Raw genomic sequence first — 25,316 nt, forward strand, 5'->3', positions numbered from 1 at the left:
CGGGTCCGTACCAGTAAATAGCTAATCTTTCTTTACTGCAAACGTTCTGTGCCACTTTTACTTGCCTGCTGCCCACAGGGTGGACAAACTCTCCTACTTGGTTTGGTTACAGAACATTGTATCTGGATTATGGTGGTGATTACAGAGGTGCATGAATTTATCAAGTTCATCTAAATGGACACTTAGAACAGGTGCACTTTATTTTTTTAAAGATTTTATGTATTGGGCGCCTGGGTGGCTCAGTGGGTTAAAGCCTATGCCTTCGGCTCAGGTCATGATCCCAGGGTCCTGGGATCGAGCCCCACATCTGGCTCTCTGCTCAGCAGGGAGCCTGCTTCCTCTTCTCCCTCTCTCTGCCTGCCTCTCTGCCTACTTGTGATCTCCATCTGTCAAATAAATACATAATCTTTTTTTTAAAAAAGATTATGTATTTATTTGAGAGAAAGAGCGCGAGAGAGCGCGAGCATGGGTGGGGAGGAGGGGCAGAGGGAGAGGGAGAAACAGGCTCTCCACTGAGGAGGGAGCCTGACTCCGTGCTGGATCCCAGGACTCCTGAGATCATGACCTGAGCTGAAGGCAGAAGCTCAACCAGCTGAGCCACCCAGGTGCCCCAGGTGCACTTTACTGTGTGTAAATTATCTTAATAAAGTTGACTTGAAAACCTGAAGTAATGATAATAGGATACTAGTAAAAATCATAAGACTACTTTACATGCACTGAACGGAAGCACCTCCGAAGTGTAGTAAGTGGGAGGAAAAACGGTGTAGAGAAATGTTAATAAAAGAAAAAAGAGATCTGTATCGTCTTGGATGTGTGTAAACTAATCCAAAACCTACACAAGGAGCTAAGGATAGCGGCTTTGCATTGGTTGGGGGATGTGGGCTCAGAGGGTGGGAAGAAAAGGGAGGGATGATTCCTGTACATCTTATCATATTTTGTTGTATATCAGACCTACACAGGGTTCCCTATATCTGCTGCAACTCTTCCTAAGGGAACGTCCGCATTTGTTCCCCAAAACAAATAGATTTGCGTAAGAGTTCGCACCCCTCCTGGGGCACCTGGGTGGCTCCGTGGGTTGAGCGACAGACTCTTGGTTTCAACTCAGGTCATGATGTTCCCTGGTGAGATTGAGCCCCAGCTACACCGTCCCCCCTACCCCCGACTCAGCGAGGAGTCCCTTTTAGATTCTCTCTCCTCCTCGGACCACCCCTCAAACAAACAAACAAACAAACAAACAAAATATTAAAAAACATATTTAAAAAAGAAAGTTAACACCTCTCGCTATCAGAATACGGCTACTGGTTCTCCGGATTTACTACTCAGTACACAAACCTTTAAAGAAAGAAAGAGATGTTGCCAAAGCAGGAGGGATCCCCTGCGTGTGGGAGTCGGTGGCTTTGCGCAATTGTTCCCGGCGGCCACCCAGGGACAGGGGCTGCCCGCGCCCGCCTCGCCTTTGCCGGGCACCAAGCCCGCAGCACCGCGGCTCCACCCCGCTCCCCCGACCCGCGCGCAGGGGCTGGCGGCCACCCCGACGCCCAGGAGCGTTCGGAGCCGCCGGGGCACCTGCCTCTCGAGGGCGCCCGCCTCCTTTCTCCTCGGGGCGCTTCCGCCGGGTTCGGGCCAGGGCCCCTCTGGGCAGGGTCGGTGAGCAGGCGGAGACAGATGTCCGCCCAGGGGACCATGGAGGGGGGCGACCCGAGCAGCAGCAGGTGGCCCCCAGCCTTGCTCTCTCCTCCACCAGCCCCCGCTGGCCCTCAAAGGGCCTTCCGAGGGGCTCCGCCCCATCCCCACTCCACACCCGCTCCGCCCCGGCGGGGAGAGCGCGCCCAGACCTACCCCGCGGCTTGGCGCTGGCGGATTCCCGAGGGGCCGCACGGATTCCGCCGACCCTGCTCCTAACCTTAGACGGCCGCTCCGGTTCCCCGAGGGCGCACGGGGTCTGGCCCGGGGCCAGGGTCGGGCGGATGGGCTGCGGGGTTCCGTGCGGGGTGGCGCGGGAGGCGGCCGGCCGGCTGCTCTGGGCGTGGGTCGGCCTGGATCCAGCCAGGGCGGAGCCGGGAGCCGGGAGCCGCGTCGTGGAGGCCGGGGCGCTCTCAGCGATGGGCTGGGGGTCTCAGAGAGCTGGAGGGTCGCGGGCGTGGCTGCTGCTGCTGCTGCTGCTGCTCTTGAGGCTAACTTTGCCGGTGTGGGGGGTCAAGGCGTTTCAAGGTGAGTGCGACGTCCCCCGCCTGGCCGGCGAGGTCGCTGTCAGCCACCACGGTGGCTGGGAGGACAAGGGAGGGTCTCCGCAGGACCTGTTCGGGGACTCTCAGCTGTACTTGGGCTGGCCTTGTGACCCAGACTGACACACTCTGCCCAGATGCCACAGTGCCAATAACAAAGCATTGGCGGGGTGGGGGGTGGGGGGGTCCCCTCTGAGCATCTGCCCAAGTTCCCAAACTCCTCTGCCAGGTTTTTCTCCCCTGACCACCCCCAGACCCCACCCACCGGTGTGGACTTTCCTGCATCTCCCTCCCTGAGGCCCAGCGCACTGCTTGCCCAGAGCCCCTGCTGTGCCCGCAGACTCAGGCAGCCCGCATCCCAGGGCCTGGGGGGCAGTGTGTGTGTGTTGTTGATATTGTTGCCTTGTTTGATGAGATAGAGAGAGGTACTTCAGCAGAAGAGGCCCTGGAAGGTAACCTCCACAACCCCGGTGTGCAGGAGGACTGACTGAGTCCTGTTTCTTCTATGGAAGCACCCTGTGCAGGGACTGGAAGCACACCTGGGAGGGGGCAGGAATGGCCAGCTGGGCTGGGCAGCCTGGGGGCACTGGGTTCCAGAGCACTGTCGGGGAGTACCCAATAGGGATAGGGTCCTGTTCTGTCCTGGGGTCCCAAGAGGGTAGGATGACAGCCCTCATGCCTTTGGATGGCTGCTCCTCCTCAGCCTGGGGTGGGGGGTGGTTGGGAGAGGGTGGGATGACCCCTGAGATGGCATGGAGAAGGGCTTTGTAATCCCCAACATCACACTGGCTCCCTAGCCCTCATCATCACAGCTCCATCTCTGCCTCACCTTCTTCCTCAGGGGTGCCATGAAGAGAATCCCCAACCCGCATGCACACAGGCACACCCTCTTCTCTTTACCTGGGAGGCCCAGGGCCAGCAAGAGGAAGTTCTCCACACCCAGTTAGTTCTCTCTGGGATGGGTTGCCCCCCACTTATGCCTCCTCCTAGATTCACTCTGATCCCTCCCCTACCGTGGCAACTGGCTCATCCAAGCCAGGAGGGCTTCCTGGGAGAAGGGGACTCCTATAGCTGCTGCTATTCTGGGTCTCTGATCATGAGGTCTGGGGGAGAGGATGGAGGAAGAGAAAGGAGTTGGGGTGGCCTGGCAGGAGCTGGAACACTTCCGCAGTCCGCTGTCTGAACATGGGGTCAGGGCTGGCTGGGTGCTGGGTAGCTGTCAGTTCTGGGAGCTGGGCTCGCTGCCCCAGGGATTGTGTCAGAGGACAGGGAGGGCTGCCTACAGGCTCTGGGCTGCCTGGGGCTTGACTCCTGCAGGGCGGTTGTGGCTGCTGGGACCCACTGTGGGGTGCGGGGCTGGGAGCATTCCAGGGGAGCATTCCAGAGCCTTCTGAGTAATGCTTGGCTCTGGTATTCCTCCAGAGCCCCTTTAAGCATGCCGGGCCTGGGAGCACTCAGGCTGTGTCCCCCCAGGCCACCCCACCTTGAAAGATCCTGGAATCAGCCTTCTGAGCTAGGGTCCCTGGAAGTCCTGCTTCCAGCATGAGGCCCCCCAAGGGGAGTTCTGGACAAGGTGGGCTTCCGCAGACATCTGGCTGTTGTTTTTCCCAGATGGTGGAGACACAGGCATCCTCTCTTCACAGATCTCTCACCCCAAAGGCATCTGCTGCCCAGTCTAAAAATACCCCAGGCTGCCTCCCCTTTCCCTTCCCTTCTGCACTGGGGGCCTTGATCTCTTCCTTGTGGCCTCTGACCCCTAAGCCTCCCCCAGGTCAATGGGACTCCTACCTCCCCAGCTGAGCTATCCTTCCCAGGCTTTCTTCTGCCTGGTGGTTCCTCGGTTCCAAGGATACCCCATGGGTGGCCATCCTTTCCCGGGCTTTGCATGTGGAAGATGGAGTCTCTTGTTCTACCTGGCTGAGGTCCTATAACCTCATCCCTCCATCGTCCCCACCCCCCTATGCTCCCCCTCATCTTTTACTCTGTCCTCCCCCCAGGAAACCACCCTGGAAAACCAGTCACCTTGCACTGGGTCCTGGATGGAAGAGTCAGGCGCGAGGTCACCCTGGAGGAGCCGGTTAGTGCCAGCTCGTACTTCCCCTCGCAGGGGCCCAGGGTCTCCCAGCCCCTCTGCCCCTCCTCCTTCAGCATGGCAGTTTGGCTGGGGTCCTTTTGGCCCCTTCCCGGAGGGTTGGCAGGTGGGGGTGGGGAGATAGCTGGCTCACATGAGCCTTCACACATGGAAGTCATTTTCAGGCTTCCTCCCCCTTGCTCCCTCCCTCCCAGAATTATCCAGGCCACCCCCATCCCCCAGCAGAGGTGGAGCCAGAATTTGTGGGGCCTGAAACTTTTCAGGGACCTCTTTAAGAAAACACCCAAATATCTTCCTTTTGCCAAGTTTACTAGAACATGTTACCCTGTGGACACATTGTTTTCCCTCTGGGAAAACTTCAGCCTCCCTGGCTCATGCAGAATCCACTTCTGGACAGGGGACACTGGTCACTCTCCTAGTGTTGTCCAAGGGCCCCTGACTTTGTTTCTCCAGGACGCTCTGCCCTAGCTTCCTGTCAACGCCCACCCATCACTTCCAGAATAACTGTGTCCCCATCTGTATTGGTCACACAGCTGTGCTACAAACCAGGAGGCCAGTGCCCTTGGTATCCCCATTTCACAGAGAGGCAAACTGAAGCCCAGAGAGGTTGAGAAAGTGTCTAAGGTCACACAACCTGAGACCAGAAGCCCACAACCCTGAGGCCCACTAAAGTCTGAAACACTTGTAACCATTAACCAGTGCCCCCCCCCCCCCCAGATCTAGAGAGTCCCCTTCATCCTGAATTTTCAGGCAAGAGAAGACAACCCACTGTCTAAGCCAGCAAGGAGGAAGGCAGGTGGACACTGTCATTAAGGCTAGGAGGACCCCATAGGCCCCACAGCTTTTAACCTAGGACCTTCCCTGGGTCTCTGAGACCCTCAGGGGCCCCCATTTAAGCTGGCCCAAGCTTTGAGTTGGTTGTCCTGGACACCACTGCCAGAAGGGAAGTCTAGGCACATGCTGGGGTCACAGTGACTGTGGTCCTCCCTCCTGGTCCAGCCTGGGCTGTGATGAGGCTGGGTATCCCAGAAGGCATTGCTTTCCCCTGCCTCCTGGAAGCCTGCCAAGATGAGGACAGCAGGCAGAGTTGAGGCAGGGAGTCCCGTCCAAGAGGCGGCAAATACCCACATTTCAGGTTAGGGGTGGGGTGCGTAGTGAATAGCAGGGCCACCAGGAGGGCAGGAAGCAAGGACAACAGGGGCTTTAGGACAGAGAGAGGGGAGCCCAGGGATGGTGTTGAGGTAGGAGGAGGCTTTCCATCTGGGGCAGCTGTCCGTGCTTGGGGCTAACATTTCTCCAACAAAGTAAGTGGCATTCTGGTCACGTGAGCTCATGCTTAGAGCCTTGGAGAGGTCTCTTGGCTGGGGTGGGGGAGCTTTTCTGCTCCCCACCTGCAGAGAAAAGGACCCCAGAAGAATCTGAGCCCCTTGGCCTGGGGCCCAGTCCAATGCATGGTGGGATAAAAGGGAAGGGCCAGCAAGGGTGGGGGCCCACATTCCGAAGACACAACAGCTCTCCACGATGCTCCTGGGCCCGCTCCAACTCTGGGCCCCCAGCCAGGCAGAGTGGACAAGGCGGGGCAGAGTGGGTATTCCCACAGGGTGGGAGAGGCAAAGAAGCTGTGGGGAAGGAGAGGCTGGCCCAGGCTCGGCCTCCTGACATCTAGCTGAGATGTTTTCCTCTTGGCCTGGAATTGGGGGGCGGGGTGAATGTTTACTCCACAGGCTCAGTGAAGCAGGTGTGGGGCAGGCCTTCAGGAGGCCAGGGAAATTTTTGATTTGTCAGAATCGGACAAGGAGGGAGTAAAGTCTGAATTCTACAGGGAGTGGGGAGCAGCAAGATACAGAAAAAAGAGGTTGTAAGGATGCCCGAGTCTTCCACCCAATGTCTTCAGGACCCAACCGTCCTCCCCACTTAGAGCAAGGCTTCTGGATGTGAAGCAGGAGGGAGAGCCAGAGGAAGAGCCCGGTCACCCTGTGTAAGGCAGCACACCTTTCTGGGATGCCTTGTCTCATCTCTCCGGAGGACATTCACCTAGCGGGCTGTGTCAAATGCCTGTGGTCAGAACCAAAAGCACCCCGAGTTTGGGAACATATATGCCTGCATATTCTTACCCCCACAACCATCCATACCTACCATGGCAAGTGGGGAGCCTGCTGCCCCCTGCCCCCCGACTTTCCCTCACCAGCCTGCTCCCCATCCCACCTGCGCCCTCAGCCCTGCTCTCCTTCTTGCCCAGGTCTCGAAGCTAGACTCGGGGCTGGTGGCCTTGAAGGCTGAAGGGCAGGAGCTCCTGCTGGAGCTGGAGAAGAGCCAGTGAGTACCAGGCTGGGGAGGAGGCTAGCAACCAAGAACAGCCCCCCACTCTCTGGGGGGGGGAATCTGTGGGGGGCAGGGACTGAGGGGAACACATGAGGGAGGCTGGCTGGAGGGAGGGTCCCAGAGGCAGGGGTACAGGTGACAGAAAAAGGCATGCCAGCCCATGACCGGGTCCCTCAAGGCAGAAACAGGCTTCTGAGGCTGGGTCAGGCCAGCTGTGGGGCACACACCCCACTCCAGCCCCAGGAGCACCTTGTTAGCTTCCTGCCAGAAATGAGTGAGCATCACCCTGTGGGTGCTCAAAGCGGGTGCCAAGTCCGAAGAGACTCCGAGATGGATTCCATAGTTGGGTAGGTGCTCAGGGCTGAGGGGCAGCAGGGACAAAGGTGCGGTAGAAGCAAATCAAGGCACTTTCAGGGGGAGGCAATTTGTCTGGCTTGCCTGGAGGGTCTCCATCTGCAGGGAAGGGAGCAGTGGGAAATGAAACCGGGGAGGCCATTTTGAGGCTGAGTGTCCAGGATGAGGCAAAGGCAAAGATTCTGAGCTGGTGGAGGAGGCAGGGCTGGGCCAGGTGGGATGGGTGTCGAAGGTGGAGCGTGGGGTCTGGAAACCACCCAGACGGAATTACCAACAGCTTTCATTCACTGAGAGCTTGTTTCATCAGACGCACTGTTGCAAGCACTCTACACATGCTGACTTCTTCCCCCATGGAGCCAGATGCACCAGGAACACATTCTAGTTCCACACATCTCAGCACAGTTCTTCTGGGGTTCAACATCCCCACACAGGAAAGGGGGTGACCACATCACCTACTCCTCAGGTTGAGTGTGTTGTGTGTGTTGGGGGAGCCAAACTGGAGAAGGTGGAGGAAAGACTATGAGGTGGAGAAGCAGGCATCGCAGGTCTTTGCGGTGGTCTGGCAGTAAAGAGATCAAGGCGAGATGGGGGTTGAGGATTTTCTTTACAGAAGAGAAATTGACTCATGGTTCATTCACCTTGGTGAGAAGGACCCTGGAGAGATGGAGAAGAATGGTGGTATCGTTACTGGAGTGGGGTCTGAAGAAGGTGGGGATGGGGATTCCTGCTCTGGTGGGCAGGCAGGAGCAGCTGTGAGCAGGTGGGGATTCTCTTTTTCTCTGGAAGCATGGGGTGAGCATCACTGATGGGCAGGTGGGGAGATATGTACGGTCTAGGGGCCAGAGAAGATCTGAAGGATTTGGGGGGCAGGAAAGAAGACAAAAGAGGGTTGACCAGATGCCCAACAAGGCTGAGCAGCAGGCAGGGCCACCAAGGGAGGTCCCTGCACTTCCTTGGCTCTGGGTCCCACTTCCTCATCAGTGTCTCCTGAATCCTCCCTCCTGCCCCTCCCCAGACCAACAGACCCAGATGCCTGCCACAGGTCCCACAGGGACCACAAACTCTTTCCCCATTCCTGCTCCTCCCTGGTGCCTCCCACACCCCCACTTTCCACACCTCAGCCATTGCCAAGGCTCCTTCCTGCCCTCCACCTTTCTCCCTCTAGCCCAGGGTTTTTCTGATCTGAGCAACGCACAGTGGTTCCTGTCCATTCCTGAACATCCACGTGGGTGCTTCCTCAGTGCTAGCATTCAGGGAGGAAGGCTGGGAGGGCATCCTGGAAGAGGCCAGGCTGAATTAGGTGACTCCTACAACACCCCCTTCCCAGCAGGCTGCTGGCCCCAGGATACACAGAAACCCACTATAGCCCAGATGGGCACCCAGTGGTGCTGGTCCCCAACCACACGGTGAGATACTTCCATGGGCTCTGAGGACAGGGTAAGGGTGCTGGGGGGGGGGTGCACTCCCTGAGGACCTCTCCACCATTCCTTCCCCATTCTCCTCCTCTTCTTAAGGAGAGCCTGCAGCCAGCCCCCCACCATGCTCTCTCTCTCTCTCTCTCTTACGCCTCCCAGTTCAGCCCTGGCTGAGCTTTGGGGCTGGGTCCCTTGCTCTCCAGGACCACTGCCTCTACCATGGGCACGCGAGGGGCTTCCCTGACTCCTGGGTGGTCTTCAGCACCTGCTCTGGGATGAGGTGAGGCATTCTGGGGGAGGGGCCTGGGCCTGGGGAAACAGTCCCTTCTCACCTTTCTCTGCACTCCTCAAACCCTAGGGGCCTGATCACACTGGACAGGAATGCCAGTTACTATGTGCATCCTTGGTCAGCCAGAAACTCGGAGACCTTCGTCACTCACAAGATGTTCCAGATCGGGCAGCTGCTTGGCTGGAAAGGGGCCTGTGGCCACAGGGATGCCAGGAACAAAGGGGACATGGCTAGCCTTTCTCGTGCCACTCAGGTCAAGGTCAGGGGCACCGACAGGAGTGGGAATGAGAATGCAGTAACCAAAGCCCTCCAAATCACAAGAAATAGGAATACACAGTCCCAGTTCAGTGCCTCCAATCCTGACATTTCTATCTGGAGGGTGAATAAACAAGTTCTAGCCATCTTGATTTATTTTTTTTTAAAGATTTTATTTATTTATTTGACAGACAGAGATCACAGGTAGGCAGAGAGGCAGGCAGAGAGAGGAAGGGAAGCAGACTCCCTGCTGAGCAGAGAGCCCGATGTGGGGCTCAATCCCAGGACCCTGGGACCATGACCTGAGCCGAAGGCAGAGGCTTTAACCCGCTGAGCCACCCAGGCGCCCCTCTAGCCATCTTTAAAGCTAAATTTGTGCTTCCTGGGAATTGAGGTTAGCGGTCAGGACTCAAGCCTGGCAGCCTGCCACTGAAGGTCAACATTGTCTCTCCCCAGGAGAGGCGGGAGGTTGGCAGGAGCCCAAAGTTCTTGGAGCTGTACATTGTGGCTGACCACACGCTGGTGAGCCAGAGGTCCCAGGGGGCTGGCAGGGTGGGATGGGGCCAGTTCAGCCTGTGACACCCTCTTATGTCTGCCTTTCCAGTTTTTGACCCAGCACCGGAACTTGAACCACACCAAACAGCGTCTCTTGGAGGTGGCCAACTATGTGGACCAGGTTGGCGTTGGTGGAAAGACAGCCCTGATGGGGGTGACTGCCACATAGGCTGGCAAGTCCTGGGGCAGGAGGTGGGGGGGCTGGGACATGGGGGGCGGTGTTGTGGTGTGGCAGGGTTGGAGATGAGGCCAGGAAACTGAGCAAACAGGCACCCCAGGGAGGAGCACCCGCACTGTGGCCTGTCCTGTCCTCACTCTCTCCACCCCACCCTCCCTCGCCCCCTCACCCCCGTCTTCCTGTCCTACCCCCGTCGCGTCCACAGATTCTCAGGACTCTGGACATTCAGGTGGCCCTGACCGGCCTGGAAGTGTGGACGGAGCAGGATCAGAGCCGCGTCACGCCAGACGCCAATGCCACGCTCTGGGCCTTCCTGCACTGGTGCCGAGGGCTGAGGGCACGGCGGCCACACGACTCCACGCAGCTGCTCACGTGGGTGCCCCCAACGCCCACGCGGGGCCCCGACCTGGCCCAGAATCCTGGCCCCTCCGGGTCATGCTGCATTCTGCCTTCAGGGGCCGCGCCTTCCAGGGCGCCACCGTGGGCCTGGCGCCCATCGAGGGCATGTGTTGTGCGGAGAGCTCCGGAGGCGTGAGCACGGTGAGCTCCACCCCCCTTCCCCCGCCCCCGACAGCCGTGGGGAGCAGGGGGCAGGAGGCAGGGGGCAAGGAAGGGCTAGGGGGAGGAGGCGGCGTCCCGGCAGCCCGCCCCGACTGTCCCCACTCCCTCTCAGGACCACTCGGAGCTTCCCATTGGCGCAGCAGCCACCATGGCCCACGAGATAGGTCACAGCCTTGGCCTCAGCCACGACCCTGACGGCTGCTGTGTGGAAGCGGCGGCCGAGCAAGGCGGCTGTGTCATGGCCGGGGCCACGGGGTACGAACGCCGCGGTCAGGCAGGGGCTGTGGGGGAGGCCCCGCGGGACCAGGGGGCTTTCCTTTTCTTTGGGAGAAATGGTTACGCTTCTATTTTCTCTTTCGTAAAATGGGGATATGATCATAGCACCGCCCCGAGAATACTTTATGACGCTTGAAGGGGGAAAAGGCAGAAAAAGTGGATTGTCAAAGTATGAAGATTATTTTCAGAACATTCTAGCAAGGATTCTCCAACCCCGGGAGGAACAGCTCTAGGTCGCGATCAGACCTCGAGTCCTGGGCTGCCTGGTCCTGGCGTGACGCCTTCCAGCCTCGGGCTCACAGCGTGACGTTGCGCAGGTTCCTTGCCCTCTTTGGGCCCGGCTTTTAGAGGCTCCGGGCCGCTGGTCGCTTAGGCAGTATGATTGCGTCCGGGGTCTGTGTGGCAAAGTACAGGGGGTACTGGTGGGAGGGGGTGGGAGACGAGGAGGGGGCCGAGGGTGGCGGTGCCAGCACGCCGGATGCCCTTCCCCGCCCGTAGGCGCCCATTCCCGCGGGTGTTCAGCGCCTGCAGCCGGCGCCAGCTGCGCGCCTTCTTCCGCAAGGGGGGCGGTGCGTGCCTTTCCAACGCGCCCGACTCGGGGCTCCTCGTGCCCCGGGCGCGCTGCGGGAACGGCCTCGTGGAGGACGGCGAGGAGTGCGACTGCGGCGCCAGCCAGGTCAGGTCCGCGCTCCCGGCCCCCGGCGACCCGAGGCTGGCGCCCCACCCTCCCCTTCCCCAACGCCCCTCCGAGGTCTGGGGCGCGGCATCCTTACCGGCTGGTCCCCACATCCCCTTTTTGGCTCCAGGAGTGCCCGGACGCCTGCTGCTTCGCCCACAACTGCTCGCTGCGCGCGGGGGCCCAGTGCACCCACGGGGACTGCTGCGCTCGCTGCCTGGTGAGGGCGTGGGAGGCTCGGGGTGAGGGGTTAGGGGGCGCTTGCGAGCCCGCCTGTTGGTCTTGGCTGATTGGCGCGCTCGGGTCCCCCGGCGAGTGCCGCTGTATTCGAGCAGGGGCCTGCCTGGCCCTCCAGCCTCTGTGCCGCGCTCTCCGTCTGGAGCTCACGGTCTGTTGTCCCTCTGTGCCTCGGCCAACCTCCCTCCACCTGCGTAGCTGAAGCCGGCCGGCGTGCCGTGCCGCCGAGCTGTGGGTGACTGTGACCTCCCAGAGTTTTGCACGGGCGCCTCCCCTTACTGCCCCCCCGACTTGTACCTCCTGGACGGCTCGCCCTGTGCCGGCGGCCGGGGCTACTGCTGGGATGGCGCATGTCCTACACTGGAGCAGCAGTGCCAGCAGCTCTGGGGGCCTGGTGAGACTACCGGAGCACCCCGGCCCATCCTCGGGTGTGCGCTGTTTTCTACTCTAGGGAAGATTGGGGGGATTGCTAGGGGGACGGAAGCCAGTGCGGTTTCGCCCATGCTTCCTCAGGCTCCAGCCCAGCACCAGAGGCCTGTTTCCAGATTGTGAACTCCGCGGGAGACGCCCATGGGAACTGTGGCGAGGACAGCAAGGGTGGCTTTGTGCCTTGTGCGCAGAGGTGGGGAGTGTAGGGGAGGGCGGGGAAGCTGGGTAGTGCGCTGGGGCAAGGACACATGTCACTGTTTGATCGCCCTGCACTTTCCTCCCCAGGGATGCTCAGTGTGGGAAGCTGCAGTGTCTCGGTGGGGAGCAGCGGCCACGCCCACCGCACACTGTGCCAGTGGACTCCACCATTGGACTAGGCAGCAATGAGGTGACCTGCAGGGGAGTCTTTGTGCTGCCCGGTGTCCAGCTGGATGTGCTCGACTTGGGCCTGGTAGAGCCAGGCACTCAGTGTGGACCTAGCATGGTGAGCCCTGCACCCTTCCCCCAGTGCTGAAGTCCTGCCTGTGGGAGAATCACTCCCCCTAACTGCCCAGTGCATACACTGCCCCTAGGTGTGCCAGGACAGGCGCTGCCGAAATACTACCTTCTGGCAGCTTGAGCGATGTCTGGCAGCCTGCCATGGCCGTGGGGTGAGTGGCCAGAATGTGATTGGGGTGGGGTGGTGATGACCTTGGAGTTCCTGACCCTGTGGGATCCTCCTCCTCTCTTCTCCTCTGTAGGTTTGCAACAGTAACCAAAACTGCCACTGTGCTCTGGGCTGGGCTCCGCCCTTCTGCGACAAGCAAGGGTTTGGTGGCAGTGTGGACAGTGGCCCCATGCAGCCTGAAGGTGTGTCCATGGTGGACAAGTGGGGAGAGGCTGGGGAGGTGCCCCTGCTAAGTACTCAGACTTACCCTGTTGTCCACAGACCACAAGGCCTTCCTGCTGGCTGTGATGCTTAGCTTTGTGTTGCCGTTGCTCCTGGGGGCTGGCCTGGCCTGGTGCTGCTTCCGGTGCCCAGGATCCCGTCTCCTGCCATGCCTCTGGAGCTTGAGGAGGGATGCCGCAAGCCGCAAGCCGAGGGTAGGCTCTGAGCCCACTCAAGCACTCCCTGCTCTGCAGAACTCAGCTGGGCCTGGGGAAGCTGGGGTGGGGTGCTCAGACCTTGCTCCTGGCTACACAGAGGAGGGGGTGGGCAGAGGCGGTAGAAAGGAGCCTTGAGCAAGAGGCCACAGTGGGTGGGTGTGGATCCCCATGGGGCCCCCAAGCCCCCCAGTTACTGTGGTTCAGCCCCCTTGACCCCCTCTTCTGTCTCTCCCACCAGGGGACTGCCTCACCCTAGCCTGCCTTTGTTCTACCAGCTCATCCTGCCAGTCTCGCTCCACTGTGCCCTTCAGGACTTTCCTAGCCTCTCATGACTCCTCTGCCTTTTTCCACTTCCTCTGCCTAAATCTCTTCTGTACATCTTTCAAGTTCACAAATGCTAGGCCTGGCACCTCCTTTCACTCCACACCACTGTTTAGCTAGGGGGCTGGCTGCCCTTGTGCCCAGGGCCTGCTCCTCACCCAGTTTTCTGTGACCTGGGAGGAGGTCACATGATACCTAAGCAGAGTTGATCACTGGGTGCTGGGCAGGGGAGGCCCCCTAGGGCACATCTGACACAGCCTGACCTTGGGAGTGCTCTGGACAAGTTGCGGGCAAGGGCAGGATTTGGGCTAGAGACTGGGGCTGAGGGCAGCCCGGACAGGGGCCGGGCACCAGCCAGGTCCCAGGTCCTGAGAGGGCTTTGACACGATGAGCAGTGATTGCAGGTCTATGGGGGACGAGCAAGGTGCTCAGAGTTTGGTGTGTCAGCATCAGGGGGCCTAGAGGCCAGGTGCGGTGGGGGCACCCATGTATCATCACTAAGGCAGAGTCTCAAGCGCAGTGGATACTGTTTCGGAAAGAGAGCAAAGGACAAGGCAAGGCTCTGGGAGATGGGACGTGGGCACCCAGGCATGGCTCAGAGTCATTGAGGGTGGCAGGGCCACCCAATGGCAAGGGGCTCAGGAATATCTGATATTGGGGAGCACAGCCACCTGTCTTTGGAGCCTGAGTGAAGCCAGTATCTGGAGGGTGCCAGGATGTTGGGGTGATGGCAGAGCTTGAGAAAAATGTCAGGGCTAGAGAGAAATGCCTGTGGTCCTGGGAGGGCAGGAGCCGGACCTGGAGCCTAGAACCCCAGGACCTCTCCCAGGAGGGAGCAGGAGGGGAACTGGAGGCAGGGACATAGACCAGAAGAGTAGAGGCGCATTAAAGGCAGAACTCAGGTCAGGTGTGTCTGCTCAGGACCACTGTGCCAGCCTCCTGCCCTCTTATCCCACTGCTCAGGCCCAAAGATGGCCCAAACAGGGACTGCCCCCCCAGCGGTGTTCACTCCATGGAATTGGGCCCAGCAGTCATTGGAGAGCCCCAGCCCTTGGGTGAGAGAGGCACAGAAGGAGATGGGGAGGGAAGTGAAGGATGTGCTCTTGCCTTCCACCTCCTTCCAGATGGGCCCCCCTCCTTTCCATGTAGCACCCAGACACCCTGAGGCCCCTGTCCCCACCCTGCCCCAGGGACTCCTGCCAGTGTCACAATATGTGGCCTCCACCCATTGCTGCAGACCTTGAGAACTCTGCCAGAGCCCAGGAGCCACCTTGAGGAGCCTTTGGCTGGGTGCCCTGCCTGCCACCCCAAGGTAGGCGGGGCCTTCCGCACATCACCCACCACCTCTGTTGCCCCAACTCGGAGGTTGCTGATCTTGGGTTATTATGCAAGTGAGACATGACCTTGTGGAAGAGCATTGGTCACGGAGACCTGACGCTGGAAGGCCTTAGGGTGGGAGAGAGAGAAGTCGTATCTCTTCTTGGGTCACTGATCTTCAGTGAGGGAGGAAAGGGGGTCTTGGCCCTCAGGGGCAAGCCTTCCTCTTCATTTTCAGCGGGTCAAGTCCAGAAGCCGAGATCCTGTTGCTGGTGAGAGGGAGCTCCTGAGATGAGGATACTTACCGTCGACCGCTGGCAGCCTCTCCAGGGACTTGGTCTCCCAGGCGCAGAGCCGCAGAGTCAGACCGTCTGCACTTTGGCAGCCTACAAATTTCTTCCCTAAGTTGAGCTTGCCCACCTACTCCAGGACCCCAGAGCTTTATCAGAAGGTGTGCAGTGCTGTCCCCATTCCTTAGGGCTAGGGAATCCTGGTAAGGTACATACTGCAGCCCCAAAATCTATCAGTCCAAGGAGTGAAGGTCATGTAGTCACTGACCTCCCGTCAGCACGATGGGCATGACCCAGCCTCTGTCCGGGGAGCCCCGGGGGTCTCTGCTCCATGTACTTTACCCAGACCCAGGTCTGCAGAGACTGGTGACTGCTGGGCCAGAAGATAGCCCTCAGGGCCCTACAGTTCAGACGGAGTCCACTTCCCTGGAGCCTGGCCCCAGCAAACAAACAAAATGAAACAAAACAAAAAAATCCTTGGGACCCTCCTCCTTTGCTTTTCCTGCCTTATCTTGTCTCTAGGGCGCTTCCTCAGCCTCACGCCTGTTCTTGGTCCTGCATTTGAGGTTTCAGAGGAGTGTGGGGTCTGCTGTAGACACTACTCACCCTCTCCTCCATTCCATGGGAGGGGATAGTGGGAGCTGTTTTAAAAAGGACACCCAAGTAAAAGTCAAAAGAGAGACAAGCTGCCTTTGAGCCTCTGTGAGTCTTTCTCTGTGTATCAATTCAGCCCCAGGGGGCTCCCTATGGGTCCTAAGGGGTGGTAGCTGGTGGGTGGAGCCTCAGATGGCAGCCAGGGCCCCAGAGGTACCTGGGCATAGGATGCTGTTCCCTAGCTTGAACCATCCCTTTGCCCCACCTCTTTTGCCTCCCTTGGAGATTCTGAGAAGCCACTTACTCATGGAAGAATTGCTGGGTGACATTCTGTATCAGTCAGCTGTTGCTATAGAACAAAACCACTCCCAAAACATAGTAGTAGCTGGAAACAACTAATTCTGTGAATTGGAAAATTAGGTGTAATTCAGCTGCTGCTCAGCTGGGCCAGGCTACTTCTGGGTTTGGCTGGCTGTTGGCTAGAGTGATGAGGATGAGCAGGCTAGGCACCCATTTTCCAACAGACTAGCTCAGGCTTGCTCATATGACAGCTGCGGAGGGTTCGAGAGAGCAGGAGCAGGAGTAGGGCAAGGCAGGTGATGCACTTACCTTGAATACCAAAAAAAAAAAAAAAAGTGATCAAGATATATCTTAATGCAAAAGTCAAAAGATCAAAATTAATGCCAAAAAAAAAAAAAAATCAATGGCGAACAAAGTATCAGAATTTTAACAGAAGACCAGATCAGTGACAGTGTCATGCCAAGCCACTTTGGAACCTGAGGCAGAAGGAAAAATTCATAATAGTGATCATTTCTCACCCCAGTCCCAGCCTTGCCAGAAAGTAAGTGGAAGCTTACAAGGCCTCTGGAAGGTTCTACGACTGGCACATTAAACTCCATAATGCCCTATTGGCACAAGCAAGTCACAGGGCCAGCCCAAGTTCCAGGGACTGGGAGAGAAATTCTACTTCTTAATGGGCAGAGCAGCAGAATCATGTTTCAGAGGGCATAAAGGCTTGGGGGAATTTTGACAACCAACCATTCCTGCCACGAGCAGCAGAGAAGAGGCAGCCCCGGGCTGGCTTCCGCTCCATCAGCCCCAGAGATTGAATGAGGCAGTTTTCTACAGCTGCCTTATGTCTTTTTTTTTTTTTTTTTTTAATTTATTTGAGAGAGAGCAAGTAGGGGAAGGGGCAGCGGGAGAGGGAGAGAGAATCTCAAGCAGACTCCCCACTGAGCTTAGAGCCTGATGATGCGGGGCTCTATCTCAGGACCTGATCATGACCTGAGCCGAAACCAAGAGTCAGACATTCAACCAACTGAGCCACCCTAGCGCCCCAAGCTGCCTTCTGTCTTGATTGTACCCATGAGATTTTGATTTATAATGATGACCTGAGTTCTGGCATGGAGAGGTTAATGCCACTGCAAGTTTTTATTACTTACAATTCCCAAGAGAAGGGTGTCACACAGGGCCATGTGGGGAAGCACGACGTTCAGTGGGGAGGTGGAAGCAGGAGAGAGGGCAGAGCCTATACTAAGGTTTCTGCAGGAAAGGCAAGGCAGGGCAACTGACCAGCTGTGAGGTATAGGGGTGTCTCTAATGGTCTGGTACCTGGCCCTGGGATGACTTAGGGCAGGGCAAATATAGATTTTGTAAGGGTTAGGAAAAAGGAGGTGGTTGGGGGTATAGACACCAGATTGGTTGGTCTGCATATGAGAGACATATTCATAAGCAAATTTTCATGAGCTCAAGGAATTAGGGTTAGAGGCAGTCTCTCCCAAGCTCCCTCTCCCCCACTCCCTCCAAGTCAAGATGTTAAACCATCATCAAATACAGAAAATAGAGAACATAATGAATACATCTCCCCACATTCTCACCCTTGTGGGGGGTGATGTCTGGATCCCATGGGATTCCCACTTATATTGCGTGTCTCAAAATACTTAAAATTGCATGATAAAGAGAAAAACATTGCATGATAAAAACTGAATGATCAAATATTGGGTGTGCCATGACAGCAGTCCTTTGAGGAAAATTTATAGCCACAGTATTTTTTATTCAAAGAGAGCTGAAAGTCAGGGGACAAAGGTCCACGTTTAAAAAGCTAGAAGCCCAAGGCCAGATGATTTTGCTGATGAATTCTACCAAACATTTGAAAAAGAACTAATGCCAGTCCTTTTCAAACTCTTCCAAAAAATTCAAAGAGGGGGCGCCTGGGTGGCTCAGTGGGTTAAGCCGCTGCCTTCGGCTCAGGTCATGATCTCAGAGTCCTGGGATCGAGCCCTGCATCGGGCTCTCTGCTCAGCGGGGAGCCTGCTTCCTCCTCTCTCTCTGCCTGCCTCTCTGCCTGCTTGTGATCTCTCTGTCAAATAAATAAATAAAATCTTTAAAAAAAAAATTCAAAGAGGAGGGAACACCCCCAAATTCATTTTAGGAAACCAGCATTGCCCTGATACCAAAGTCAGCTAAGGATGATACAAGAAAACTACAAGCCAATATCCCTATTGAGTACAGATGCAAAAATTCTCAACCAAATATTAGCAAAGTGAATTCAATAGCTCATTAAAGGGATCATACACCATGATCAAGTGGGATTTATCCCTGAGATGCCAGGATGGTTTAACATATGCAAATCGGTAAACGTGACATACCACATTAATAGAAAGATAAAAATCATATGAGCGTCTCAATAGAATGCAGGACAAGCATTTGACAAAATACCACATCCTTTCATGATAAAGACAAAAAAAAAAAACTGGGCACAGGAGGAATATAACTCAACATAACTCAGATAATTGTAAACCCACAGCTGACATCATACTCAATGGTGAAAGATTGAAAACTTTTCCTCTAAGATCAGGAACAAGATAAGGATGCCCACTCCAACCACTCCCATGAAGCATAAATGTGAGCAGAGCCCTTAGGAAAAAAGAAAAAAGAATAAAAGGCCTTCAGATCAGATGGGGGAAGTAAACTTATCTTTGTTTGCAGGTGACATGATTTTATTTCTTATTTTTTTACCTTATTTTTTCAAAGATTTTATTTTTTTGTTTTTTTTTAATTAATATATAATATATTATTTGCCCCAGGGGTACAGGTCTGTGAATCGTCAGGCTTACACACGTCACAGCACTCACCATAGCACATACCTCCCCAAAGATTTTATTTTTAACCAATCTCTACACCCAGTGTGGGGCTTGAACTTACAACTGCAAGATTAGGAGTCACATGCTTCAACTGAGCCAGCCAGGTGCTCCAATGACGTGATTTTATATACAGAAAGTGCTAACAACTCCACCAAAAAAAACCTATTAGAACTAATCCCCAGGGACGCCTGGGTGGCTCAATGGGTTAAAGCCTCTGCCTTTGGCTCAGGTCGTGATCTCAGGGTCCTCGGATCGAGCCCCACATCGGGCTCTCTGCTCAGCAGGGAGCCTGCTTCCTCCTCTCTCTCTGCCTGCCTCTCTGCCTACTTGTGATCTCTGTCTGTCAAATAAATAAATAAAAATCTTAAAAAAAAAGAACTAATTCCCAAATTTGGTAGTTAGAGCATACATAATCAGCATACAGAAATTAGGTGAGTTTCTCCTCACTGACAAATGATCTTTAACAGAAATAAAACAACTGCATTTGCAATTGCCTAAAAAAATATCAAGGAATAAGTTTAACAAAGGAGGTGAGAGACCTGTACACTGCAAACTACAAGACTTTGATGACAGAAACTGAACAAGACACAGATAAATGGCGAGATATTCTGTGGTTATGAACAGGAAGAATCAGCACTGTTACAGGGTCCATCCTACCCAGAGCCATCTATGGATTCAGTGCAAGCCCTATCAAAATTCCATGGCATTTTTCACAGGAATAGAAAAGATTGCCCTAAAATGTGTATGGGACCACAAAAGATCCTGAGTAGTCAAAGCCATCCTGAGAAGGATAGATATAAGGGAACACTAACATTTTTGTTAGCAACTTTTCTTCAAGTCTAAGGTTAGTTAACAATAAAAAGTTAAAATTATAAAAGAAGGGGAAGAACAATAATGTTTCACAAAGTTGACAGTTTGGCATGGGAGAGACAAGGTCTCCTGGGGGTGGGAGGGGGTAGTGGTGGTGGAGTGTGTGTGTGTGTGTTTCCACCTAGGCTGTGTGCCTCCAGGACCTACCTGCAGGCAAAGCGGAGGAGGGGGCAGGGGGAGACACACTCAGTGGGGCAGGATGTTATTCCCACTACAAGGCTCCTCCCCATGGGAGTGTCCGAGTCCGCTTGCCGCTCGGGTTCCCATGCTGGGCTCAGTCTGCTGCTGGGAAGCAGACACCTGTACCGCTGGGATTCTGCTTTCAGTCGTCCTCCCCATCTGTTTGCTGCCCGGCATGGACCTCTGCTTGGCACCTGCGCTGCTGCTGCTGCTGCTGCTGCTGGGTGAGTGGCTGCCTCCACCCGCAGACCCCTCACCTCTGGCCTCTCTGCTTGATCTTCAGGGACAGAGTAAGGGGGCAAGAGGACAGTCTGGAAAAAAACCACAACCGCAGTGCGGGGCACGGGCAGTAGACCTGCATATGGGGTGTGCCTACGCCGTGCCACTCCCCGCCTCCAAGTCCCATCTTGGTACCCGGTCCCAGAAACTTTCTTTTTCTTCTTGGGTCCCTTCTCCCACCTCTCTTACCCTTCCCCCATCTTCAGTCTTGGAGCTTCACACTCATTCCTTGGTGCCACGCATCTGCTGTTCCACCTGCTTGACTTCCCCTTCCCCAGCTGGGGCATCCCGGAGGGAGCCTTCACTTGACCAGGTGGAGCCGGGTGGGGAGAATGGAATCTGACAATGGTTTAAGGCCAAGGAGATACTGGAGCTGAGATGCACTGTTCTGAGGGTAAAGATGAGGCAAGGGTACTCCTGGCAGAGGGGAAATCTATAAGCAAAGGAGCAGAGGTGGGACCAAGACCTTACGTGACACTAAGTGCTGCTGTGTGTGGCTGAAGCTGGGCATGTGAGGGGTTTGGCTGGGACAGAAGGGTAGAGTTTCTCTGCTGCTCCTGGAGGGGAAGGGGAGGGGAGAGGAGGGGAGGGGAGGGGAGAGGAGGGGAGGGGAGAGGAGGAGAGGGGAGAGGAGAGGAGGGGAGGGGAGGGTTCCCCTCTCTCCTGTCTACCCTCTCCACATACCTACTCATCCTAAGCCCTTGGTATCTGTTCATCCTGCCTGCGGAATAGACATGCTGCCGCCACACGGAGAGTCACTGTGGTTCCTGCCATCCAATCCATGGATCCTGAAAGAGGGGGCCAGGGCCAGATGGGGACCCTGCTCCCAGACCTGAAGCAGGAGTCACCTCCCTGCACACACTCAGTGAGAAGGATGGGGGGCCAGACTGGAAAACTTGCCCATGACTGTAGCGCTTCCAGGGGCTGAGAGTGCAGAGAGGGGCAGCAGAAGTCTGGTTTTGGTGACCCAGGTCCTAGGAAGGGGCTGCCAAGTCCCTTCCTATGAGACCCTTGCCTGGCCCCCAGAAGACTGCCACCTGTCATGGACTATTGGGCCTTGTGGCTAAGGACAGAGCCCTGTGGCCTGACCAGAGGGTCTCTCTTGCCCTGACCAGAGGAATTCACACTCTGGCAGCCTGGTCTAAATGGGCCCTCTGCTACCCAGAGCCCTTTCAGGGAATCCCTCTTTTGCTTGGCTGGTGGAGAGTGGAGGGGCCAGGGGACACCAGAGATGGGCCATACAGGAGGATGAGAAGGGAGCATCAGAAGGAGTGGAAGGGCAAGACGGTAAGGGGCAGAAGGAGGCACCTGAGAAGGTCTGGAAGGTGGGAGACCCAGAAACCAATAGGGAGGAGAAGAAAGGAAGAAAGCTCAGCTGTCCCAGCGTGTCAAAAGAGAAAGAGGAGGGGCCACTGTCCTCAACCCATTTCTGATAAATGTCCATTAGCCAAGTCCCCAGAAGCCTTGCTCTGTTTCCCTCGTCAGCTGGGGCCTAGGAGAGTGGCAGGAGCCCCGGGGACCCCTCTTTGAACGGGTGTGGCCGTTCTGCGGAAGGAGTGGTGCCTGGGGAGGATGGGCTTCATTGTCTCGGGGAGGCCGGGCCGAGTCTCGGTGCGCCCGATTCACCCGTGACGTGTTGCAGGACTCCCCAGAGCCGGGGGCCGCCCGTCCCCGCGACAGAGGGGCGGTCAGTGCCAGCCGGTCACGCCTTCGAGCCACACTCTGCGCTCCTCCGGTTCCGCGCGCCCCGCGTCTTCAGAGGGCGTGGCCGGGGGACGCGGGGGAAGCGCGCTGGTAAGGCTCCCGGAGAACTGCAGCTGCCCGCCGCTCCCTCAGGGTCACCTGGCTCGGCCGGACGGAACCGATGCCTGGACGCGGCCGAGGCGTGTACGGCGGACGCGCGGTGCGAGCGGCTGCGCACCGAGTACGTGGCTCAGTGCTTGGGTCGGGTCGGGGCCGGAGGCTGCCCCCGCGCCCGCTGCCGCCGCGCCCTGCGCCGCTTCTTCGCCCGCGGGCCTCCCGCGCTCACCCACGCGCTGCTCTTCTGCCCGTGCGCCACCGCCGCGTGCGCCGAGCGCCGGCGCCAGACCTTCGTGCCAGCCTGCGCCTTCGCGGGGCCCGGGCCGGCGCCGCCGTCCTGCCTCGCACCCTTAGACGCCTGCGAACACAGCCGGATCTGCGGGTGCGGAGGGTAGGGCTACGTGGGATGGGGCGGAGGCGGGGCGGGGCTGTGTGGCAGGTGTGAACGGGCTGCGGGAGCAGGTGGGGAGGAGACGGGTGGGGGGACTGGGCGGGGCCTCCCGCTCACCGCCCCTCCGTCGCGCCGCGCAGGCCCCGCCTCCTGGCCTTTCAGGCCTCTTGCTCGCCCGCCCCCAGCGCCCCCGACGGCTGCCTGCTGGATGAGGCCCCCCGCTGCCTGCGTGCCTACGCAGGCCTTGTGGGTACGCACTGCGGGGATCCGGGCGCTGACTGGGTTCTCCCGGAGATGCCTCCGCCTGGGTGGGCCGATTACCCAGTCCTGGCGGTCCCAGCAGGCACCGCCGTCTCTCCCAACTATGTGGACAACTCGAGCGCGCGCGTGGCGCCTTGGTGCGACTGTGGAGCCAGCGGAAACCGGCGTGAGGAGTGCGAAGCCTTCCGGGGGCTCTTCACTAGGAACCGCTGTTTGGGTGAGGGGCCCGGGTGGGGCGGCGCTGACCGCTCCTTCCCAGTTTCGGGCTGGCAGGAGCTTATTTTAGCGGTGAGGAAACTGAGGCTGTTTGCGGCAGCCATGCAGGTGCACACCCTCTGTGCTGTCGACCTGCCCCTCCAGAAATCCGCGCCCAGTTATCCCCAGAGACCAGGTCACAGACCAAAGTAGGATCTTAGGGATGTCTAGGCTGGTGACCCTGAAGGCGGGTAGGGGTGGGAGGAAACAGTCAAAACAAGTTTCCGAGTTCCTGGAATGGAACCAGGTGAAATTCCTGCCAGCGCCACTTCTGACGTGGTCCCAAGCCCAGATGATCTTGCTTTTTGGGTCTGAGTAAACTGGGTGGTCTGTGGAGTCCGATTCTGCCACTCACCTGCCCAGAGTTAGCCAACTCCTCTAAGCCTTTTTGTGCCCATCTGTAATATGGGGGTAGTAGTCGTCACCCTTCCCTGTGAGGATGACAATTTGGAAGGCCTTGTCATGCACCTTCCATTCCAGAAGCCAATTCTTGCAGATATCCTATCTTCCTAACCCACCACAGGAAGCCAGAGGTCTCTGTTTGTCCCAGAGGACCTGGGCCTGGTGCTGGGGTTTCCCAGCCTAGCCCATCCTGGCCCTCTTCCTCCATAGATGGTGCCATACAGGCCTTTGACAGTGGGTGGCCTCCAATCCTGCAGAACCAGCCAGATGTCCACCAGGACCCTGAGCACAGCCTCCTGCAAGTAGGTGTAGGGAGGGGATGGTGAGCTGCCAGCCCCTGGCCTGGCTCCTTCCACACACTTCCATTCCAGGTGGGCTTGGATGGAGGCATGAATGGCCTGGGCTGGAGGTGGTGGGAGCAGAGAGCAGAACCCAGCTTTTACCTGAAGTGCACATTCTGGTCCCACCCCTAAGGTGTCCTCCGCAGATGGGCTCCTGGTGGCGGAATCCCTGCTTTCCATGCTGTTTGTCCTGGCTCTGCAGCCCCTGCTCTGACTAGGACAGCCAACCTTGGACAACAACATCATACTGACAGCCATACTGCCTGGGATACAAGGCCCCATCTGCACCCTCTTGCCCCCTGAAAGTGGACTGGCTTGCCTCCCAAGCTGGCCCCAGTGCTCTTGCACTGCTGTCCTTTTTAGGTCTGGACACCCTGTGTGCCTGTCCCCTAGAGTGAGGGATGTGTGGCTGAGGGCCCGATGCAAAGCCCCTAGTTTCCCTTTCAGTGGGTTTCTTGGTTGTAGGTCCCTCTGTCCACTGACCTTGGAACAGTCAGGTTCTCCTACAGGGTAGGGGTGGGAGGGGATCACCTTTGTAGCTAAGTCCTCAGTGGGGCCCCAGATCACCTACAAGTCAGAAACCATCCAAATTCTAAGAATTTTAAGAGATTTTTACCAGCTTCTCCGAAGAGAACATACCCTAAGGAGTACATCTGGACAGACTTACAGGTAAACTTTTTTTTTTTTTTTTTAACACTGCAGCCTTTCATGGCACCCTCCCAGAGAGGCACCACCAGTCATGATATCCACCTAGGCCCCATCGACTAATGTTAGTAAGGTTCTTCCCAACCACGATATGCTGCTTGGTGGGCACCACCTGAAGTGAGACTCCAGTCCCCTGCATTGCACTGGTCATGTCACCATCTTCCCTGTGGTTTAACCTAGCACTATGAATGGCAACCATAGCTCAATAAACCTGTATGCACTGAGACTGGCCTTGCTTTCCTGTGATCTGTCCTGGGATCCCGGAGACCAAGTCTGCTACAGGCTGGTATCCCTCTGCGGGCCTATGTGACCTCAGATGGTATCAGAACCAATCTGGCTACCTCTGCTCACCTGCAGATGCCAAACTGAATCAAACTATTAGATTCTAGTGGCAGAGATTTCTGTTGCTTTGTCTTCTCTGCTAGTACTTAGATTCAGGAACTACGCTTTCCAGCCTCCCTTGTAGCCAGGAGGTGGTTATGGAACACAGTCCTGGTCATAATTGGAAGTCACAGATGAGGCTTCCAGGAGAGTTCTTGAAACAGGAGCAGACTTGTTGACTGGACCCCTCAGGCTTTAGCCTTCTCTCCCTTCTTCTTGCCCACAACTTGGTGGCCATGTCTGGGGACGTGGGAGCCATTTTGAAAATGGAGTCACGTGACATTGTGGAGCCATTGCCCCAGCCCCCATCTGCTGCCTCCCACTAGACTCTTCATTGTATGAGATAAATAATACCTTTAATTTGTTGAAGCCAGTTTCTCCAAAGACATCTGTCATTTGCAGCCAAACACAGTTTCTGATTGTTCCACTATCACTTCCGGGGTGCCAGTGAGCCCTGGGGTCACTTGTACACAGAGCCCAGGTCTGACAGACACTTTAGAGTGGTGGTCATTTTGTCATTGTTGTTGTTGCTGTTTATTTCCATACATTCTGCCTGCTTCTGTCCATGTGGAGAGTCGAATTCTTTCCTGGAGCCCAAGGAAGTGTCTCATAAGGTTTTCACAAGCACTTGTGTGTGGCTGGTGTGGGTGAGGGTGTGCCAGGGGCATTGTGTTGATCTGCGGTCCTGCGAAAGTGTTCGGGGTGAAGAAGGCAGAATGATGGGGGCCAAGTATGAAGTCTTCTGCCCGCTTCCTTCTTTCTCAAGAGCTTGGAGACACTGATGAGTGAAGGGTTACAGAGTCTCTGAGTTGCTCCTTCTCAAAGCTGGTTGAGGC

General features: G+C 56.7%; 2 protein-coding genes across 15 annotated transcripts; both read left to right on the plus strand.

The window, feature by feature from the left end:
* Window positions 1–1,476: 1,476 nt before the first annotated feature.
* On the plus strand, window positions 1,477–15,560 carry ADAM33 (ADAM metallopeptidase domain 33). Of its 14 annotated transcripts, none has more exons than XR_007130033.1 (22): window positions 1,477–2,211; window positions 4,223–4,302; window positions 6,557–6,633; window positions 8,321–8,399; window positions 8,612–8,688; window positions 8,767–8,956; window positions 9,409–9,474; window positions 9,557–9,628; window positions 9,891–10,057; window positions 10,141–10,225; window positions 10,359–10,501; window positions 11,021–11,198; window positions 11,329–11,418; window positions 11,634–11,829; window positions 11,949–12,057; window positions 12,150–12,348; window positions 12,437–12,514; window positions 12,605–12,713; window positions 12,793–12,947; window positions 14,235–14,326; window positions 14,509–14,583; window positions 14,827–14,890. XR_007130033.1 is itself a non-coding variant. In XM_047745245.1 (22 exons), the coding sequence occupies exons 1-21, from the start codon at window positions 1,968–1,970 to the stop codon at window positions 14,544–14,546; spliced, it is 2,571 nt and encodes an 856-aa protein (XP_047601201.1). In that variant the 5' UTR covers window positions 1,477–1,967; the 3' UTR covers window positions 14,547–14,583; window positions 14,827–15,560. The 14 variants fall into 14 exon arrangements, 10 of the variants coding, with proteins under 10 accessions (XP_047601201.1, XP_047601202.1, XP_047601203.1 ...); XR_007130034.1 differs by having other exon boundaries at window positions 14,830–14,878; XM_047745245.1 differs by having other exon boundaries at window positions 14,462–14,583; window positions 14,827–15,560.
* Window positions 15,561–19,840: 4,280 nt separating this feature from the next.
* On the plus strand, window positions 19,841–23,616 carry GFRA4 (GDNF family receptor alpha 4). The gene is made up of 5 exons (XM_047746969.1): window positions 19,841–19,889; window positions 21,499–22,126; window positions 22,276–22,613; window positions 23,264–23,355; window positions 23,528–23,616. Exons 1-5 carry the CDS (start codon window positions 19,841–19,843, stop codon window positions 23,606–23,608), a joined length of 1,188 nt encoding a protein of 395 aa, XP_047602925.1. The 3' UTR covers window positions 23,609–23,616.
* The last annotated feature ends 1,700 nt before the right edge of the window (window positions 23,617–25,316 follow it).

The sequence above is a fragment of the Lutra lutra genome, chromosome 9 (genome assembly GCF_902655055.1).
Source record: "Lutra lutra chromosome 9, mLutLut1.2, whole genome shotgun sequence".
Classification (NCBI taxonomy): domain Eukaryota; kingdom Metazoa; phylum Chordata; class Mammalia; order Carnivora; family Mustelidae; genus Lutra; species Lutra lutra.

What these genes read in the sequence shown, in the direction of transcription:
- ADAM33 (XM_047745245.1), top strand. Translation starts at nt 1,968, where the DNA reads ATGGGCTGCGGGGTTCCGTGCGGGGTGGCGCGGGAGGCGGCCGGCCGG. An exon ending in AGGTCACCCTGGAGGAGCCG is followed by an intron (nt 4,303 to 6,556) that starts GTTAGTGCCAGC and finishes CTTCTTGCCCAG; the next exon opens with GTCTCGAAGCTAGACTCGGG. An exon ending in CAGCCTGCCATGGCCGTGGG is followed by an intron (nt 12,515 to 12,604) that starts GTGAGTGGCCAG and finishes TCTCCTCTGTAG; the next exon opens with GTTTGCAACAGTAACCAAAA.
- GFRA4 (XM_047746969.1), top strand. Translation starts at nt 19,841, where the DNA reads ATGGACCTCTGCTTGGCACCTGCGCTGCTGCTGCTGCTGCTGCTGCTG. An exon ending in GAACACAGCCGGATCTGCGG is followed by an intron (nt 22,127 to 22,275) that starts GTGCGGAGGGTA and finishes CGCGCCGCGCAG; the next exon opens with GCCCCGCCTCCTGGCCTTTC. An exon ending in CTGAGCACAGCCTCCTGCAA is followed by an intron (nt 23,356 to 23,527) that starts GTAGGTGTAGGG and finishes CCCACCCCTAAG; the next exon opens with GTGTCCTCCGCAGATGGGCT.